General features: G+C 44.6%; 1 protein-coding gene across 1 annotated transcript in view; it reads left to right on the plus strand.

Annotated features, from left to right (window-relative positions):
• Window positions 1-16,894, plus strand: part of PRKX (protein kinase cAMP-dependent X-linked catalytic subunit) — a 79,519-nt gene extending 62,625 nt beyond the window's left edge. The window contains exons 5-8 of the mRNA XM_007460483.1: window positions 4,696-4,791; window positions 9,698-9,755; window positions 13,098-13,175; window positions 16,769-16,894. Of these exons, the coding sequence (XP_007460545.1) occupies window positions 4,696-4,791; window positions 9,698-9,755; window positions 13,098-13,175; window positions 16,769-16,894 (358 nt within the window). The remainder of the gene's footprint in view (window positions 1-4,695; window positions 4,792-9,697; window positions 9,756-13,097; window positions 13,176-16,768) is intronic.
• The last annotated feature ends 1,478 nt before the right edge of the window (window positions 16,895-18,372 follow it).

Consider the following 18,372-nt stretch of genomic DNA (forward strand, 5'->3'; position numbering starts at 1 on the left):
TATTCTCAGAGAATATTAGGAATTCAGTAGAAAATAATGTAATTAGAATCTCTTACTAGGTCCTGTTATTAAAATAATTGGAGATTAATAAGTAAAACCCTCTCCTAACCCAGAACACCATAAGCTGAACTTTGCATTTCATAAAAGGGAACTGTTTGTGCCCAGTCAGCATCTTTTTTTTCCACATTTTTTTCCAGTTAGGGTCAGGCTTGTCTGGGTGGTATTTTCAGAGACACCCGTCCTTTTGCCCACACTGCACGCCTGGCCGACCCGGGACTGTCCCTGAAGTCTGGCCAGCCTCTGCTCTCGCCTGGACCAGCCCCGAGCGTCCTCACGTCTCCTCCAGCTGCCCCTGCCCCTGCCCGTGGCACTTTCCCCTGGCAGCCACCGGAGGGGTCCCTCACCGACACCCGCCAGGCCACGTCCTTTTCCCTAGCAGCCCTCCAGGGGACAGACCCGGAGCTCCTCGTTATACGAGGCTCTGAGTCGGTCTGTACAAGATCTGCCCACCTTAGACGGAGGCCTGGCCCCTCTCCTGGGATCGCGGGCCTTCCTGCTGTGCCTCCAGCACCCCATGCGGCATTGTCTCTCTCTCTGCCAGCCGCCTGAGGGCATCCCCCCCAGCCGGTCCCTTCTCTTCCGGTCCTCACGATTCAGGCTCACCTGTAACCTGCCCTCAGATCCTTCCTCCGCTGCTCCCAGCCACGCTCTGCCCTAGCACCCCTTTCTGTTCTCTCTGGAGCGCTCAGTGGATCTGAAACCATCTGGTTCCATGTGTTCATTGCCCATGAGATCACTGGATGGTGCAAGCTGCTCTTCTCACCCCCTTGAACCCAGACGCCTTTGGTGGCCACTGGGAGGGAGTTCTTATATAGATGGTGGAGGTGGCCTTTTCTTCCAAGTCCCTGTCTCCCGCGTGCTTGTTGGATTTCCATTTTCTGTTTTGGCACCTTTAGCAAGATCAGGCTAGACTCTGCCTTGTCTGTTTGCTTATTGCTTTCATTGGTGGGTGAAATGTTTCATGACGTACAAGAAGTACATTTGTTGGGTACAACCAGCCACATGATTAGGTATGAGAGCACGTCATAACTGGGATTTTATTTTCATCGAGTAAGAAATGTTTCGGTTGGACTGAAAATAGGTGGCCCACTCATGGGCTTTCCCAGGAGCGCGCAACTCAGCCCTGATGTCTTCCGTCATCTGCTCCTTTCATATCCACCCATGTGGAGAGTTTCAGTCGCAGGCCTCTTTTTCAGGAAGATGGAATTAGTCTGCATTTGGAGCTGCATCCATGTAGAACATTAGCTGTGGTGCAGTGGTTCTCAAAACATTTCAGCCACAGGACCCTAAAAGTTTTCAGTAACCATCTGTCCTAAAAGTTACTCCCTTTCTAAAAGTTAGGAAAACGCCCCTAAATGTTAGTATCAACCCCAAAGAGCTCTCATGGATGCAGGTTATATCTGTCAACGTTTACCACATTTTAAAATTAAACTGAGATTATATATATAAGTATATAAGTTTATACATAAAAGCATAAGGTGATAAACTAATGGTTAACATAAATCAAATTTTTAATGAAAAAAATAACTCTTTCCTAGTATTAAAAATAGTTAGAGAAAACAGTGACGTTGTTTCACATGTTCATTAGTCTCTTTTATGTCCAGCTTAATTGCGGGCCACTGCGTTCTTCCCTTCTCTCACACTCTGTCTGGTGTGATTTGTTGTTTTGGTTGAGGTATTTGACGGAAATGCAGCCATATTCAGATTTATAGTCAGAAAAAGGGTGTCACAGATTTCCTGAAAAGGCCTCGAGGAACCGGAGGGCTCCCTGGGACCCCACTTTGAGAATCACAGCTGCCATGCCAGAGATAAGGGTGCCCCGGGACTCCCTCTCACACTACAGTCTGCCCGAGTGTTTGCTGGCCCAGCACTTTGTTCTTGCCCCTCTTTCTGAGGATCTCAGATACTTGTTTTATAGGAATGTATGAGGCCGAGCGCCTTGGAGGGAGAAGTCAAAATAGGGCGATACTATAGCAGCCCATCTCTTCTCTCTCCGAAAACTCTTGTTTTCCTTGGAGCCATTTCCAAAGTACCTGCCCTCCAAGGTACTTGCCCTGTTAAAATGGGCTGCTAGTTTGGGACCATCATTTTGGTTTTGTTTTTTGGCCACATCCTGTGGCATGCGGAACTTCCCGGACCAGGGATCAAACCCCCCGTGCCCCCTGCAGTGAAAGCACGGAGTCATTTTTTTTCTTTTTTTTTTTTAATAGATAAATTTATGTATTTGTTTATTTATTTGTGGCTGCGTTGGGTCTTCGTTGCTGTGCGCGGGCTTTCTCTAGTTGCGGCGAGCGGGGGCTACTCTTGGTTGCGGTGCGTGGGCTTCTCATTGCGGTGGCTTCTCTTGTTGGGACCACGGGCTCTAGGCACACAGGCTCAGTAGTTGTGACTCGCAGGCTCAGTAGTTGTGGCTCATGGGCTTAGTGGCTCCACGGCATGAGGGATCTTCCCGGAGCAGGGCTCGAACCTGTGTCCCCTACATTGGCAGGTGGATTCTTAACCACTGCGCCACCAGGGAAGTCCAAAGCGTGGAGTCTTAAGCACTGGACCACTGGGGATGTCCCAGGACCATCATTTTGTAACAGGTCTCTGGGGGTCTGATGAAGAACGCAAGGTCACAACGATGGCGCCTGTTTCTGGACAATCTATTTTTTTTACTGGAAGATTTAGGTAGGTCGACGGTATCTATAAAAAGAATCCAGATGGATGAGGGAGACAATGGCAAAATCGGCATGAATTTTTCAGACGAAAGTCTCGAGCCTGCCTTCCTGGGGATGGGCAGGTTGTCCTTCTGACTACATCTCACCATGGACAACGCAAGGTGCACGTAACGCCCACTTCTGTATGATGAGCACCCGTTTATTAAGAATTGGAAGGATTCTGTTGGATTAAAGGCAGAGATTTGAGGGCACTTCCTTTGGCCGCTTTCCACACGCCGAGTTCTCCGATACGCCTTCTCCGTGCTTTTTCCTTCAGGCAAGATGTGTTAGTGCTCTCTCCCTTATTATTGTTTTTTCCGCTCGCTAAACTACTGCTAACATGCCTTTCCCATGATAGTGTCGTGTAACGCCAGCTCCCCCAGAGTACTGCGTGCCACATTCTCCACGCACGTGGGTAGGTAGGTATGTATGACACATTTTCTCCATGAGGACCTCATCTCAGACCCTTCACTTCATCACATCTGCAAAAACTCTGTTTCCGTATAAGGTCCCATTTAGGCAGTCAGGGTGAGGACATGGGTGTAACTTTGGAGGCCACCATCCCACCCGTGATACACTGTTTCTCTTTTAAAAAACGTGAGGAGTTGATTTGGAATCAACACGAGAATTATTTTTGATCCTTGAGATTTGCCATCAATCAGACCATCGTTTGAATACTCCCCTTTATATTTCCATTGCTTATCCTACTGAATTAGAAGACCTCCTTCTAAAGAGACTAAATAGAGGTTATGCTTTCGAGTTGAAGGTCTTTGCCTTGAGCACTTTGAGGAGCTATCACAAGTATACCTTGTGCCCAGGGACATGTGGATATCTGGTATACATTTAGTGGTTTACTTCTAGAGTTTCTTGGATTTTTCGTGATCCTCACAGTTGTAAGTATATTTCTTCTTTAGCTTGTGTCACATTTTTTTGTTTTTCTATTTCCAGATGTTAGAAAGGATAGGTCTGTTAGTTTCTATAACTAGCCTATAGTCTTTAATTGTGGTAACACTGCTGCAGATGATACATAAGTGTATGGATTGGCCGTGTGCCAGTACAACTTTATTGACAAAAAGAGGCTGTGGGCCATCATTGGCCAGCCCCTAGTGTAGATCTTTGTGCCTAAAATCGCAAACTGGGCCCTAGTGTAGATCTTTGTGCCTAAAATCGCAAACTGGAAACCAGCCTTGCTGTCACTCACCTCCCAAAGTAGGATGGAGGTGAATTCATCGACTGTGGAGATTTACATATTGGCTTCTATAAAGTTATGAGGTACTTGAGCCAAAGAAATATGATACAGTGTAACCTATCCTCTTACATTTGGCCCATGTACACTTATTGAGCACCTACTGTGTGCTATACACTCCCGTATGCAGGAAGGATACAAAGAGGTCCACTCATGGTCAAGTTGGGGAGACATTTTTTTTTGGTTTTTTTTTTTTTGCGGTACGCGGGCGTCTCACTGCCGTGGCCTCTCCCGTTGCGGAGCACAGGCTCCGGACGCACAGGCTCAGCGGCCATGGCTCACGGGCCCAGCCACTCCACGGCATGTGGGATCTTCCTGGACCGGGGCACGAACCCGCGTCCCCGGCATCGGCAGGCGGACTCTCAACCACTGCGCCACCAGGGAGGCCCGGGGAGACATTTCTAATGGCACCCTAGTGACCTCATAGTTGGTCAGGTGGCCTCATGGCCATTGCCTTTCCTCTGCTGGCCCATCCTCTGTACTTGGGCTGCAGTGCTTAACGCTTGGCGTCTTGGAACCATGTCTTCGAAGCCAGTCTCGAGCCATCCATGGACTCCAGGATGCGAGGAAAGAGCTGCCGTGAAATAAATTCTGTTCTGTCCAGGTCAGGCAGAAAGAGTCATCCTTACAAAGCAGGGATGTTTTCCACACTTGCTCGGCACTAAAAATAGATGTTTATGTTTCTAACAGGTTTCCTCCGTTTTTTGATGACAACGCATTTGGCATTTACCAAAAAATTCTTGCAGGCAAGATCGATTTCCCCAGGCATTTGGACTTCAGTGTCAAGTAAGTAAACCGTTCCCTCCTCATCGGGTGTGTTTATTTTTAAAGCATCTAAGAAACCCCTGTTATGGCATCTGCCGAGCGGGGTACCATCCTGTGTTATTCTCTATGCTGGGCTGAAGCTGTTTTGACCAGTCATTTTTTCCACGAAAAGCGAAAAGGTTTTCATGACTGCTGGGGTGAGACTTCACCTTTTAACGACTCTCAGCCCTATTTTATACCGTTTAAAATAAATGACGCTTACAATTAGCGAATAAAGGCGTTTGTTATCCTATTTAATAAGAGCCGTTTTGTTATTTGACAAGAAGGGTGTCCTTCCTCCCAGATAAGTGTTGCGGTTGGCACAAGTGTTGATGGCTTTAGCAGAGTTTATCTTTTCTCTCCTGCTTAAATTATTTTCATTCTTAAAGTCCTTTCTCCTGCTAGAATTTTGAGTTACGCCCTCGTTGTTTCAAGAACTTTTGCATTGCTTCAGTGTTAAACTTGGGGTGTGCACTTTTGTGGCAATGGGGGGAAAAGCTAAATTTTTAAAAGATAAGAACGCTTTATGTTTCCCATCGATTTTTCCAACGACCTTGCTCTGTGTGTCAGCTTTTTGCCATTTGCACCATTGTGAGTCCTAATTTCTAGCTGTTTTACTGTATTTCCCAGATACATTGATAGGTGCTTCAAACCTCTTCTGATCCCCAAACGGGGTTAATTGTGTTTAGTTGAGAACTAAACTTTTCTCTCTTTTTTTGCTACATATTTTTAAAGTAACCTGTGGAAATTAAGTTCAGGGAAAACTTATTTCATGACAGTGATCAGCTGTGATCCTGGGGCCCACTGGCGGCACCTAGTTTTGTTTCACCTTTAATAGAGGTTCTCAGTATGAATCAAGGATGGTGTTCTTCTTGGTTCGTGTAGGCTGGAGCTTGTGTCGTGTTTGACCCACCAGCTAGGTTTTAAAAGATTTTAGCAAGAAAAGGAGGCTCCAGTTAGACATAAATTATCCGGAAGGGAGACTTCTGTGTCATGAATGGTCCGACAGTAAGGTGACAAGGGGAATACATACAGCACTCAAAATTCTATTGCTCTAGAAAGAAATGAAGAAATATGGTCTAGGATTTCTCTCCCAGGCTCCAAATCCCATCAGTGTTGAGTGACATTGTTTCGAATGGATGGCAAAACGCTTTAAAAATTGAGTCATAGGGGAGGGGTGGGGAGGGATGAGCAAGGATAGGGGGAAGGTATTAAGACAAAATAAAGAGAAAAAAAAATAAAGTTGAGTTATAAATGTATCAACGATTGACCAATGATTTGATCAGATTAGCGCCTACTCACACCCATGGGCACTGCTAGTTGATGGCCCCTGTAGACCCCCTGGAATTCTCCTGGGTACACCTGGGGCTTGGAAACAGCCGCTGCATGTTGGCGGGACCTGCCCGCGATGGGTATGATTTCACTGTTGTCATGGGTGCACGTGCTCCAAGCAAGATAAATATGCACTTACCTCCTGTGCCCTCATAGCCTCTGCTTCTTTTGTAAACTCGTGATGGTCTTAGGCAACACAGATCATCAGACTGGATCCCCTTCCTCTTTCAAGGAAGGACTTAAATTCTTCCAGGAGATGTTTCCCCAAGAGAAGGGAAGATCCATAAATCTTAGGTCATTTACTTGCTTATGTTAATTTATGTATTTTTAATGGTTAAAATAGTAAATTTTATTTCTATTTTATCACAATTTTTTTTTTATCCATTTTGTTTTATTGAAGCCATAGTTGATTCACAATATTGTGTTAGTTTCAGGTGTACAGCAAAGTGATTTGGTTATACATATACACATGTATGTATATACATATAAATTCTTTTTCAGATTCTTGTCCATGATAGGTTATTACAAGGTATTGAATATAATTCCCTATGCTATATAGTAGGTCCTTGTTGTTTATCTGTTTTATATACAGTAGTGTGTATCTGCTAATCCCAAACCCCTAATTTGTCTCCCCCCACCCCCTTTCCCAATAAGTCTGTTTTCTATGTCTATGAGTCTGTTTCTGTTTCATAGATAAGTTCACTTGTATCTTTTTTTTTTTTTTTTTTTCCTGGCCATGAGCACAGCATGTAGGATCTTAGTTCCCCAACCAGGGATTGAACCCACGCCCCCTGCATTGGAAGTGCAGAGCCCTGACCACTGGAAGGGAAGTCCCTGTATCATTTTTTAGATGCCACATACAAGTGACATCATATGATATTTGTCTTTCTCTGTCTGACTCATTTCACTTAGTATGATCACCTCTGGGTCCATCCACGTTACTGCAAATGGCACAGTTTCATTCTTTTTTACACTCACGTTCTTATATAGAGTACGTTTCCAACGTTTTGTGAACAAGAAGATGTTATAGAAAGAACAAACCTAAGCATAATCTCCGTCTGGTCTCCTGCCAACTCCCCGTCTTTTTTTCATAGTTTACTTTCAAGAGAGAAGCGGCAGAGTCTGTTCTGGACTCCTTGCTTAGGGTTAGGGTTAGGGTTAGGGTTAGGGTTAGGGCTCACGTGCACAGCTCCAGGCACTTCCTCTCACATCCCCAGTGAGGGGGCTCAGCAGGGGCAGAAACCTGGGACCCTTTGCTGCCCTTGATGATGGCAGATTGTAGTTGAGTAAAGTTTGAATTCTTCACATTTTTGCCTAGATCTTCATGAGCTGGCTTCGAAGCAGAGCCCAAAGGAGTGATTTCTTACCCAAATGACTGTCAGCAGGTGGCCCTGAGGGTAGAATTTTGACTGAAGTTTTTCAGGTCCTTTGTGGCTTCCTACAACCTCAGCATTGGACCGTGTCAGCGTGTTGGCCTGGACAGATGTCTCTCTGGCTTCAGATTTCCTTGCAGGAATATATATAATTGAAAAGGAAATAAAAGCTTTGGGGCTTGGTGCCAACTTGGTAGAACTCATATTTATTTACGAGTGTTTCTCTGTGTCTGAAAGTGGTCGAGGAGAAGCCAGCTGGCACCCGGGGAGTCAGTAGGATTCAGAATTTCAGCCTCGGTGAATCAAGGGCTTGCCAGTGGACTCACAGCCATTCCAGGATGGAGGTGCCCACCTGTCACGTCTTGGATGCTTGCAGAGTTCCTACGTGGCTTTGCCATATCGGGTGGCCCCTTTTCCTTTGCACCTTTTGCTTTCAGGATCGAGCTGTTTCACAAAGATCTAATTTTATATATTAAATAAATCTTTGATTTTTTTTGTAATCCTGGGACAGGCAGCTTTAAGGATATGCACTCATAGGGCTGAGGGTGCTGTAAATAATAGGGAAAAAGGAGAAAAAACACATGGATTTGGGGATGTTTTGGGAGTGTGGTGTTTGGTGACCTTGTTTTTTTTAGTTTGTTTCTTTGGTATGTCAAAATAATGAAGGGGAGACTCACTAAGTATGGGAAAGGTACCTTAATTTCTCAGTGCTCTTGTATCCCTCTGCCTTGCACAAGAGTAAATTTCCTCTGTTTTCGATGGACACATCAAAATCATAGCCTTAGGTGAGCCAGTGTTCTTGGGTTTTCTCTTTGAGATGGATTTGGGAAAACGTCTAGAAGGACTCCAGTTCTACTTAAGGATACAGAGTGTTGGGAAACTCTGTGTTACAGTTATGCCTTAACAGACTTTGACATCAGTAGGAACCTGGGAGATTTCACAGTGCAGATGTGAGGAACCCTGGGTCCCTGGTCCCTCATTTATCACCTGACGCATCTGAGCCTCCTTAGCTGGTCACACAGCGCGCAGGGCATAGCTGGAGCCTGGTTTTGTGCTGATCACCCCGGGGCATCATTGGATTCAGGAAAGCTGAGATGCTTAAAGCTGAGTCGGGGGTTTTTGATTGTCCTGGAAAACATCCTTATATGCTTGAAATCCCTGGATATTATTATATACAACATACTCAGCGTATTAGATACTTACATTAAGATACATTATACTTTTTGCTTCCTTAACTGTTACTCTGAGAGCTAGCCCATCTGCTGGAAGTCTTGAAAACCATCTCCAGTTTCCCATCATAATTGACCGTCCTGCCGTATTCTGATACTGCCTGCTATTTATTTATTTATTTTTAAACAAGATTATTTATTTATTTATTTATTTTTGGCTGGGTCGGGTCTTAGTTACGTCACGCGGGATCTTTTATTGCAGTGCGCGGGCTCTTCGTTGCAGTGTGCAGGCTTCTCCCTCGTGGCGTGCGGATTTTCTCTTCTCTAGTTGTGGCGTGCAGGCTCCACGGCGCGTGGGCTCTGTAGTTGTAGCGCACAGGTTCCAAAGGGCGTAGGCTCTCTAGTTGAGGCGTGTGAGCTCAGTAGCTGTGGCACGCAGGCTTGGTTGCCCCATGGCATGTGGGATCTTAGTTCCCTGACCAGGGATCAAACCCGTGTCCCCTGCACTGGAAGGTGGATTCTTTACCACTGGACCACCAGGGAAGTCCCCCGTCTGCTGTTTATTTAGAGGGAGGATCTCAGTGAACCAGCACACACGAAAGGGATCCAGTAAGTTTACGTGCTTACGGGAAGGCAAGGATGGCCAGACAAGAATCCCACAAATAAGCAGACCCACAGGGCAAAGCGAGACCATCGATTTTGGTAAGCGTATGTCTGAAAGGAAGCCACACCATCCCCAGGGCAGGCGCATTTTCTCTTGCTCCGGGGCTATTCTTCTCTACGATGATTTAATCAACCTCTTCCCCTTAGCTAGGTCCCTCTCGCAACTCTGCGCCGCAGAAATTATTTAGGAACAGATAATGGTTGGAAAGAAGCGTTAGAAAGCGTTCAGCCAGTGTGAACCGCTGCGCCAGTGTCCACGTTGTACGGTGTGGATTTTACTGCTGTTGACCTGCTGTGTTTGCATGGGTCCGTATCAACACGTCTGTGTTTCTGTCTCCGTCTCCCAAACAGAGACCTCATTAAGAGATTGCTTGTTGTCGACAGAACAAGGAGATTGGGGAACATGAAGGTGAGTGTCTCCGTCCGTGTGTGTTAAGTGGTGTCCGTTATAAGTGCCTGTCATTTGACTTCACACGCTTCACCAAAGGCAGAACATTCATATTCAGTCATCGGTCAAATTCCAAATCCGGATTTCTGGGGCATGCAGAATCAAACTGGGTCTACACCCCACCTCCTTGTCTCTCCAAAGGAGCCAGTGACTCAACAGTGATCTATAGGTTACGAATCATGACTTTATATACTTTTATATTTTTAAACAACGTTGTTGAGGTATAATTCACATAACATCCAGTTTACCCGTTTAAAGTGGACAGTCCGATGGCTTGTAATGTATTTGCAAAATTGTGCAACCGTCACCACAGTTTGAAAGAACATGCTCATCCCTTCCAGAAGAAACCCATATCCTGTATCCTGTAGCTATCACCTCTCTATCCTTCTATCCCTCCTGGTGGTAGGCAACCACTAGGCTGCTTTCTGTCTCTATAGATTGTCCTTTCATGGAAATGGAATCATACAAAACATGACCTTTTGTGTCTGGCTTCTCTCACTGAGCATTATGTGTTCAGGGTCCGTCCACGTTGTAGCCTGCGTCAGAGCTTCACTCCTTTTCATGGCTGAGTCATATTCTACTGTATGGATGGACCCCGTGCTGTTTATCCATCCATCCATCCATGGACACTTGGGCTGTTTCCACTTTTTGGCTGTTATGAATAGTGCTGCTGTAAACATGCATGTGCAGGTTTGTGTGTGAATTCATCGTCATTTTAGAAGCTGTACGCCATGTGTGATTTTCTCAAACTTTTCATCTGGAGGGAAATACATGTGAGGAACTGACTTGTATAAACTATGATATTGTATATGCCTGTCTTGGTTCCGTTTCGGCACTGCTGAATTTGAGACAAACCAGGGACATCTTCTTAGCTGTTTCTCGCTCTGGATGTCTGTGGGTAAACTTAGATGTGGACCAGTGCACTGACCCTGTCAGTTGCAGTCTTGAAGGACAGAGTAGACCTGTGTGTGAGACTTGAACCCCGCAGGTCTCTTGGGGCCCTCTGTTTATGTGGGTGTGTTCATTTCCTGGGGCGGCTGTAACAAAGGACCACAAACCGTGAGCTTAAAACCACAGGAATCCATCCTCCCCCATCCTGGAGACCAGATGTCTGAGGTCAAGGTGTCCCAGGGCCGCGCTCCCTCCAGAGGCTCCAGGGGAGGTTCCTTCCCGCCTCTTCCAGCTTCTGGGGGCTCCAGGCGTCCCTGGGCTCCTGGCCGCGTCCCTCCCGTCTCTGCCTCTGTCTTCCCGGGGCTTCTCCTCTGTGTCTGTGTCTCTCCTCTTCTGTCTCTTGTAAGGACCCTGTCATTGCATTTAGGGTCCACCCCAATGACTTCATCTTGACTTGTTTACATCTACAGAAACCTTGTTTCCAAATAAAGTTACATTCACAGGTGCTGAGGATTAGGGCCTCAGCATGTCCTTTCCTGGGGAGCACAGTTCAATACATAACTAGTTAAATTGGTTGGCTAGTTAAGGCTACTCATGGAGATGGGCTCATGTGTTGAGGTCCTTAAGGGTTGGGAGTAAATGCTAAGTGGTTGGATATCACTGGTGAAAGGAACAAATCCGTGAAACAGGATGGTTGTTCATCCAGTAACGGGCTGTTTTTCTCCTGGCGCTCCTTCATTTGCAGTGTTTCTCTTTTTATTTCCCAAACAGACCATTGTGTTTAACTCCTTCATCCTCTATGGACACTGCTCTGTCCTCCACACTTGGAAAGTTTCTAGCACTTACTTTCTCTTTCACTTCTTTGTCTATTTGTTGTATCTATCTGTCTTTCATCTATGTCTCTCTATATGTCTGTCATATTCCATCATCTGTCTACCTATATATCCGTCATCTATCAGTCATCTATCTAGATATCTCATCTATCTCTCCATTATCTATCAATTTATCTATCATCTATCTACCTATGTATCTGTCACCTATCATCTGTCTGTTATCTTCCATATCTGTCTATCATCTGTCTGTTTATTGAACACCTATCTACCTAACTTTCATCTATCATCTATAAATGTATCTATCTAAATAGCTCATCATGTGTCCTCTACCATCATCTATATCTATCTCTCTGTCATCTACCTAGATATCATAGTGCCTTAGTATCCATACTGAGTTTGAACTTTCAGGGAGTAAACCTTCAGTCTTATTTACCTTCTCTCAGCATCCGTCAAGGTAACACTCATCAGATGTCATTATTCGACTTACATATGGATGGAAAGAAATAGGAAAAGAAAAAGAGTTTTCAAAATAATAGGACTGGAAAAAAGTAGAAAACATTGACATCCCCATCTCCTACCTTTTGGAGATATGGTTACAGAGAATTTTCTTTTTTGAGGATAAATCATTTAAAACTTTAAAAAATGTGAACTGATACACGTTTTAAAAAGTTAACTTCAGATGCACTGGCTCCTGTGTCACAGAGTTCACATGTTTCTGTCTTATAACTTCACGCATTTAATTGATTAAAAAGTTGCTACAAGTGTCATAAAAAACGAGAAGGGTGTAGCTGAAGGCTGAGAACTTGGAAGGGATTTTCAGAGGTCCTGGTACTGGTGGTGGCTCCCGTCCAGCTATTGACACCGCAGCTGAGGATGAACTAGACAGACCTTAGTACACGTTGGGTTTTTGTGTTTTGTTTTTTAAAAATGTTTTTTGGAGTAGAGTTGATTTACAGTGTTGTGTTAGTTTCAGTTGTACGGCAAAGTGAGCACATATGCACGTATCCACTCTCTTAGATTCTCTTCCCACGTAGGTTATGACGGAGTATAGAGTAGCGTTCCCTGTGCTGTACACATTGTTGACTGAGAGGCAACGTTGGGTAGTTGTTAAGATCTCTGAAGTCTGACATGCTCCGTTTGAGTTATAGGCTTACTCGCTGGGCAGTACAGAGCAAATGACATCACTTAATGAATCTCAGTTTATACATTTCTAAAGTGAGTGTAATTTCACCTGAGGAAATTGTCAAGATGAAAACAGGTGTCAAACTCAGACCTGAGCGCGTGTCAGTCTAATTTTATGTCAAGAGGCCGAATCATAATTCTACTTCGGTCTTTGGTCCAGAGCAGCATACACGTGAGCCTCGTGACCGGATTTCTTTCTACGGCGAAAGAAAGCAAATGAAACTCAAATGCCTTCATCTGTAGTTTTCCCTAATAGCTCACACTCTGGGCACAGTGACTCCAAACATAGCAAACTCTTGTTTTTCTCTGTAGGGCATCATGTAGGGTTTCTTTTGGAATATTTTCTTTCCTATCCTGTCAACCTTCTGTTCACTGATGATGCATGTTTCTTTTGCAGAATGGAGCAGAGGATGTGAAACGGCATCGGTGGTTCCGGACCATGGACTGGGAGACTGTCCCAGAAAGGAAACTGAAGGTACAACATATTTAAATGGGTAGTGCGTCCCTGGGCAGCCTGGAGCTCTCCTGAGCGCTCACTCACTTAGGATGGACACATAATGAATTGATTCGATACAAGCAACCATCCCAAATCGTTAATAAGCCAAGTTCCCTATTCAGGGGAGAGCTCAGCTAAAGAGTCAGCTAATGGGGGGTTCAGACCCCAGCTTTTGCAGTTGGGTTTTTGGAGAACTGGCTGCATCCCTCCCTGGCTCTGAGACTATGATGAATCTCATCTGTTCCCTTTCTAAGGGGGAATAACACAGGTAGGACGTATGTCTCATACTTATGGACGGATATGGCACAGTGATGGTGGTAGATTAGATGGAAAGTATTCTGAGGCTCATCTTTCTTTGAACTGAATACGTTATTGACGGGTATCCGCAACAGCAATGTTTTCAACGTTGCACTTGGGCGCCAGTGGAGAGACTTAAAAAATGCTGATGCCTGGCCCCCAGCCCAGACTCTAGGGGTGGAACTGATATTCATTTTGTTTAAGGTTTTAACTTTTATGTATTTTATTCTATTACACTGACTTACAAAATTGCCTAGGTAATATATTCGCATTGTTCAAAAACCAAATCAATATTAATATGTATACATGGCCAGGCTGTCCCTCCCAGCTGGCTATAGGTAACCACTTTTATTAGATTCTTCTGTGTATCCTTTAAAAGTTTCTTTAGGTTAATGTAAACCCAGGTGGATACACATATTCTTATTTTCTTCCTTTTTTAAAAAAAGTATTTGTTTTTATTTATTTGGCTGTGTCGGGTCTTTAGTTGTGGCACGCAGGCTCTCTAGTTGTGGCACGCAGGTTCTAGAGCACGCGGGCTTAGTTGCCCCGCGACACTTGGGATCTTAGTTCCCTGACCAGGGCTCGAACCCATGTCCTCTGCATTGGAAGGCGGATGTTTAGCCACTGGACCACCAGGGAAGTCCTCTCTTTTTTAAAAACACAAAACCTACAGTTATACATGCACTATTCTAATTTTGCTCTTTTCATTTAATGATACAACCTCGAGATCTTCCCATATGCCTGAGTAGCTTTCTCATTCTTTTTAAACTGCATGGAACTCCTTTACATGTCTCTACCATCGTTTACTTAACCCAGACCTCAACTGACAGACACTGAATGCCGATTCCAGTCTCCTAAAAGGAATAATTTCATACATTTCTTTTGTGTTGAAGATGAATTTCCAGAACTGAGATCCTTGGGTCAGAGGGTAAATGCGTTTGAAATGTAGGTACTTTTGCAGCATACTTCTCTGTAGAAATGGCATCCTTTTTTGTGCTCCCAGGGGACTTGTTCTGAAAAATGCCTCTTTCCCCCCAGCTCAAGAGTGGTGAGCTATACAACTTTTGCAGTTTTGCCTAACTGATGGTTAAAAAGAGGTATCTCTGTGTAACTTCATTTTTATAGCTTTTTAAAAGTTCGTCAAGTGATTCCAAACATGCCACCCAGATAGAGATACTCCCCTGGAGCCATTGACTGGGCTGGAAGGTTTCTGAAAGCCAGAATCATGCACCTTCTGTCCACGTGGTGCCTGGTTTATAGAAATAGCTCATTTATTGAATGCAATGAGAAAGAATGAAGGAAAAGTCACCATTAAACTTACTCTGTGACTTTTAAAACCTTTGTAAATCCTTAACCTCTTTTATGGAGCCAACCTAAGATCTGTTCACGCGTGGGTTGGCCCATTTGGGGATGGGAGTTCTCTGCTGTGCGTATAAAGTGTGAACCTCACTAATTAGGCTTTCTGGCACGGAACTTCTGAGTCAGATAAGGAACGTGGGTCACCTTCACCTGAAGTTCCTTGATGTTTCTGAGATGCTGACCCCACTCCATACTCTTTGCACTTTGATACATTCACCGAAATATACAAGTGACAAGAGGGTTTTCTTTCTTTCTTTCTTTCTTTTTTTAACATGAACAATTTTTAATTTACTTGACTCATTTCTCTGTCCACATAGCAGTTAAAATGTTCCCCCTGGGATCCACGTATGAGCCCATGCTCTGTCAGGATTCTCCAGCTACATCTGCTTTGCTGTGGTCTGTTAGGAAGCACGGAGCTTTGGGACAGGGACAAATCTAGGTCCTTGTCCTGGACTTGACTAGAGGATTCTAGCATCACGGAGCCTCAAGTGTCTTGTGAAACATCCAGGTTAGGATCCATCCTGCAGAGGAAGGGAGAGAGGGGTGGTGCTCACCACGTGTGTTCAAGGCTCTGGACAAAGCATAACAGTTTCATAGGATTAGGGAAAACTAGTTGGTGTCTGTGTGTGTTACAGAATCTTGGAGCTGGATGTATGCAGGAATCAGCAAAGTACAACCTGTGGGCCAAATCTGGCCCCTTGCTTGTTTTTATAAATAAAGTTTTATTGGCACATAGCCACATCCACTTGTTTACAGATTGTCGATGGCTGCTTTCCCACTGCAATGGCAGCACTGAGTAGTCACAGCAGAAGTTGTATGGCCTGAAAAACAAAAATGTTTTACTCACTGGCCCTTTATGGGAAGAGTTTAATGACCCCTCTTCTCAATCCCAGTGCCTTCATTTTTATCAATGAAGGATTGTGGTTTGGCTTCTGAGATAATAAAACCCAAGTCTGGAGCTCTTTCCATCTTTCTGGAATTTTCCAAAGTGTGGCCACAGGACCAGCTACATCAGAAAGTCCCCGACCTGGGAATCTGAATTTAACAAGCAGTCCAGGTGGTCCTCAGTTCTGGAATTTAAGAAGCAAGTGCCGGGTACCTTGCTTCTTCCCTAAATTCTTCAAACGGCGTAAGCGTCCATCAGTCTGATAGTTGACACCTCACTGGCAATATCTTTAATCCCAAGCTTTTCCTGTTCGTAAACAAAGAAAAGCAGCTCTGTTGTTTTCCAGTTCTTTTAACATTTTCACATCAAGCTGTAGACATAGAGGAATGTCTGGGTAGACCTCGGAGATACTGTAAGCTTGGTTCCAGAGTACCACAGTAAAGCGAGTCACACTAATTTTTTGGTTTCGCAGCACATATAAAAGTTATGTATAGGGAATTCCCTGGTGGTCCAGTGGTTAGGACTCTGTGCTTTCACTACCAAGGCTGAGGGTTCGATCCCTGGTCCGGGAGCTAAGATTCCCGCAAACCAAGGTGTGGCCAAAAATTTAAAAAAGAGGAAGAAAAATTAAGTTATGTACAATATGTACTATCCTGTAATCTATTAAGCATACGGTCACACTGTGTCTAAAAATAGTGTCCGTACCTTAATTCAAAAGTACAAAACAAAATAAACACAATTTCAGTAGTAACATCAAAGATCACACTGGTCACAGATCAACATACCAAATATAATCATAGTCGAAAAGTTTGAACTGTGAGAATTGTCAAAATGTGACACAGACACGAAGTGAGCCAGTGTGGTTGGAAAAAGGATCCCAATAGACTTGCTCAGGATAGGGTTGCTGCACAGCTTCCATTTGTAAAAAAACACAGTCTGTGCAAAGTGCAATAATGTGTGCTGAGCGTAATAACATCCTGGCGCGCGCTGTTCCTCTGTAACATGGTGTTGTGTCTTATTGATCCCCCAGCCTCCCATCGTGCCCAGAGTGTGCAGCGAGGGCGACACCTCCAACTTCGAAGCTTATCCCGAGAACGACTGGAACATGGCCCCTCCAGTGTCACAGAAAGATCTGGAAGTCTTCAAGAATTTCTGAGCATGGGCTCCCCATCTGGAAGGTATATCTTTTTTTTTTTTTTTTTTAATATCAGGGCATCTCATTTCATTCATTAGTTTTATCAGTTGAATTCTGTTTCTTTCTTTCTTTTTTTTAACATACACACGTATCTATTCTTTTTCAAATTCTTTTCCCATTTAGGTTGTTACGTAGTACTGTGCCCAGTTCCCTGTGCTCTACAGAAGGTCCTCGTTGGTTGAACTTACTTACAAAACAGAAACAGACTCATAGACTCAGAGAAAGAACTTACGGTTACGACGGGGGGAGGGTCGGGGGGAGGGGGGAGGGATACATTGGGAGTTCGGGATTGATACGTACACACTGCTGTATTTAAAATGGGTAACCGACAAGGTGTATCTTTATTTTTAGTAGTTAAAGAATCAGCGAGGGGGCTTCCTTGGTGGCGCAGTGGTTGAGAGTCCGCCTGCCGATGCAGGGGACACGGGTTCGTGCCCCAGTCCGGGAAGATCCCACATGCCGCGGAGCGGCTGGGCCCGTGAGCCATGGCCGCTGAGCCTGCACGTCTGGAGCCTGTGCTCCGCAACGGGAGAGGCCCGCGTACCGCAAAAAAAAACAAAAAACAAAAAAAATTAGCGAGGTTGACAGAACCTCATGTGCAGGAGGTCTTACATAGACCGAGTGGGGCTTCTCTCCCCGCTTCGGGCACGAGCAATGGAGCAGAACCAGCCAGAGTCCTTTCCAGGGCAGCAGAAGAAACAGCCGGTGTGTGTGGGCCGACGGCCAGAGCAGCAGCCTCACCACCAGGATCTCACTCCCCGGACCGACCTGCCGGGGCAGGGTCTGTACCAATACATACGGCTCCTAGGAGACCGGTGCGCCTACACATTTGAGACGCATAGCTCTTGTGGCTCCTTCCTGGAATCCCCGAGGTCCAGACCACAACACTTCCCAAGTATTTTCAGAAGGGCTCTTGGGTCTCTTTTTGTTAGAAGGGAATCATCTGAGAACACCTTGTAGGAAATTTGCTAAAGTTAATTTGAGATTGAAAAGAAATGACTTTGAGTCTTATTTCCACGAACCTTTGAAGGTCTATGACTCTCTGACTTTGAAGGTCTAGTTTATTTAGTTAGTTCTTGAGTTAGTTTAATTGCCTTTTATTTTTCTCTCTGGTATCTAGGGGTTGGTTTTTATTTTCTTAATTTTTATTTTTTATTGCAGTAGAGTTGATTTGCAATATTGTGTTAGTTTCAGGTGTAGCAAAGTGATTCCGTTGTATATATGTATATATTTTTTTCAGATTGTTTTCCATTGTAGGTTTTTGCAATATACTGAGTATAGTACCCTGTGCTGTACAGTAGGTCCTTGTTGTTTATCTGTTTTATACCTAGTAATGTGAATCTGTTCATCCCAAACTCCTAATATATCCCCTCCCCATTTTTCCCCTTTGGTAACCATAAGTTTGTTTCCTGTGTCTGTGAGTCTGTTTCCGTTTTGTA

The sequence above is a fragment of the Lipotes vexillifer genome, unplaced genomic scaffold (genome assembly GCF_000442215.2).
Source record: "Lipotes vexillifer unplaced genomic scaffold, Lipotes_vexillifer_v1.1 scaffold512, whole genome shotgun sequence".
Lineage (NCBI taxonomy): Eukaryota > Metazoa > Chordata > Mammalia > Artiodactyla > Lipotidae > Lipotes > Lipotes vexillifer.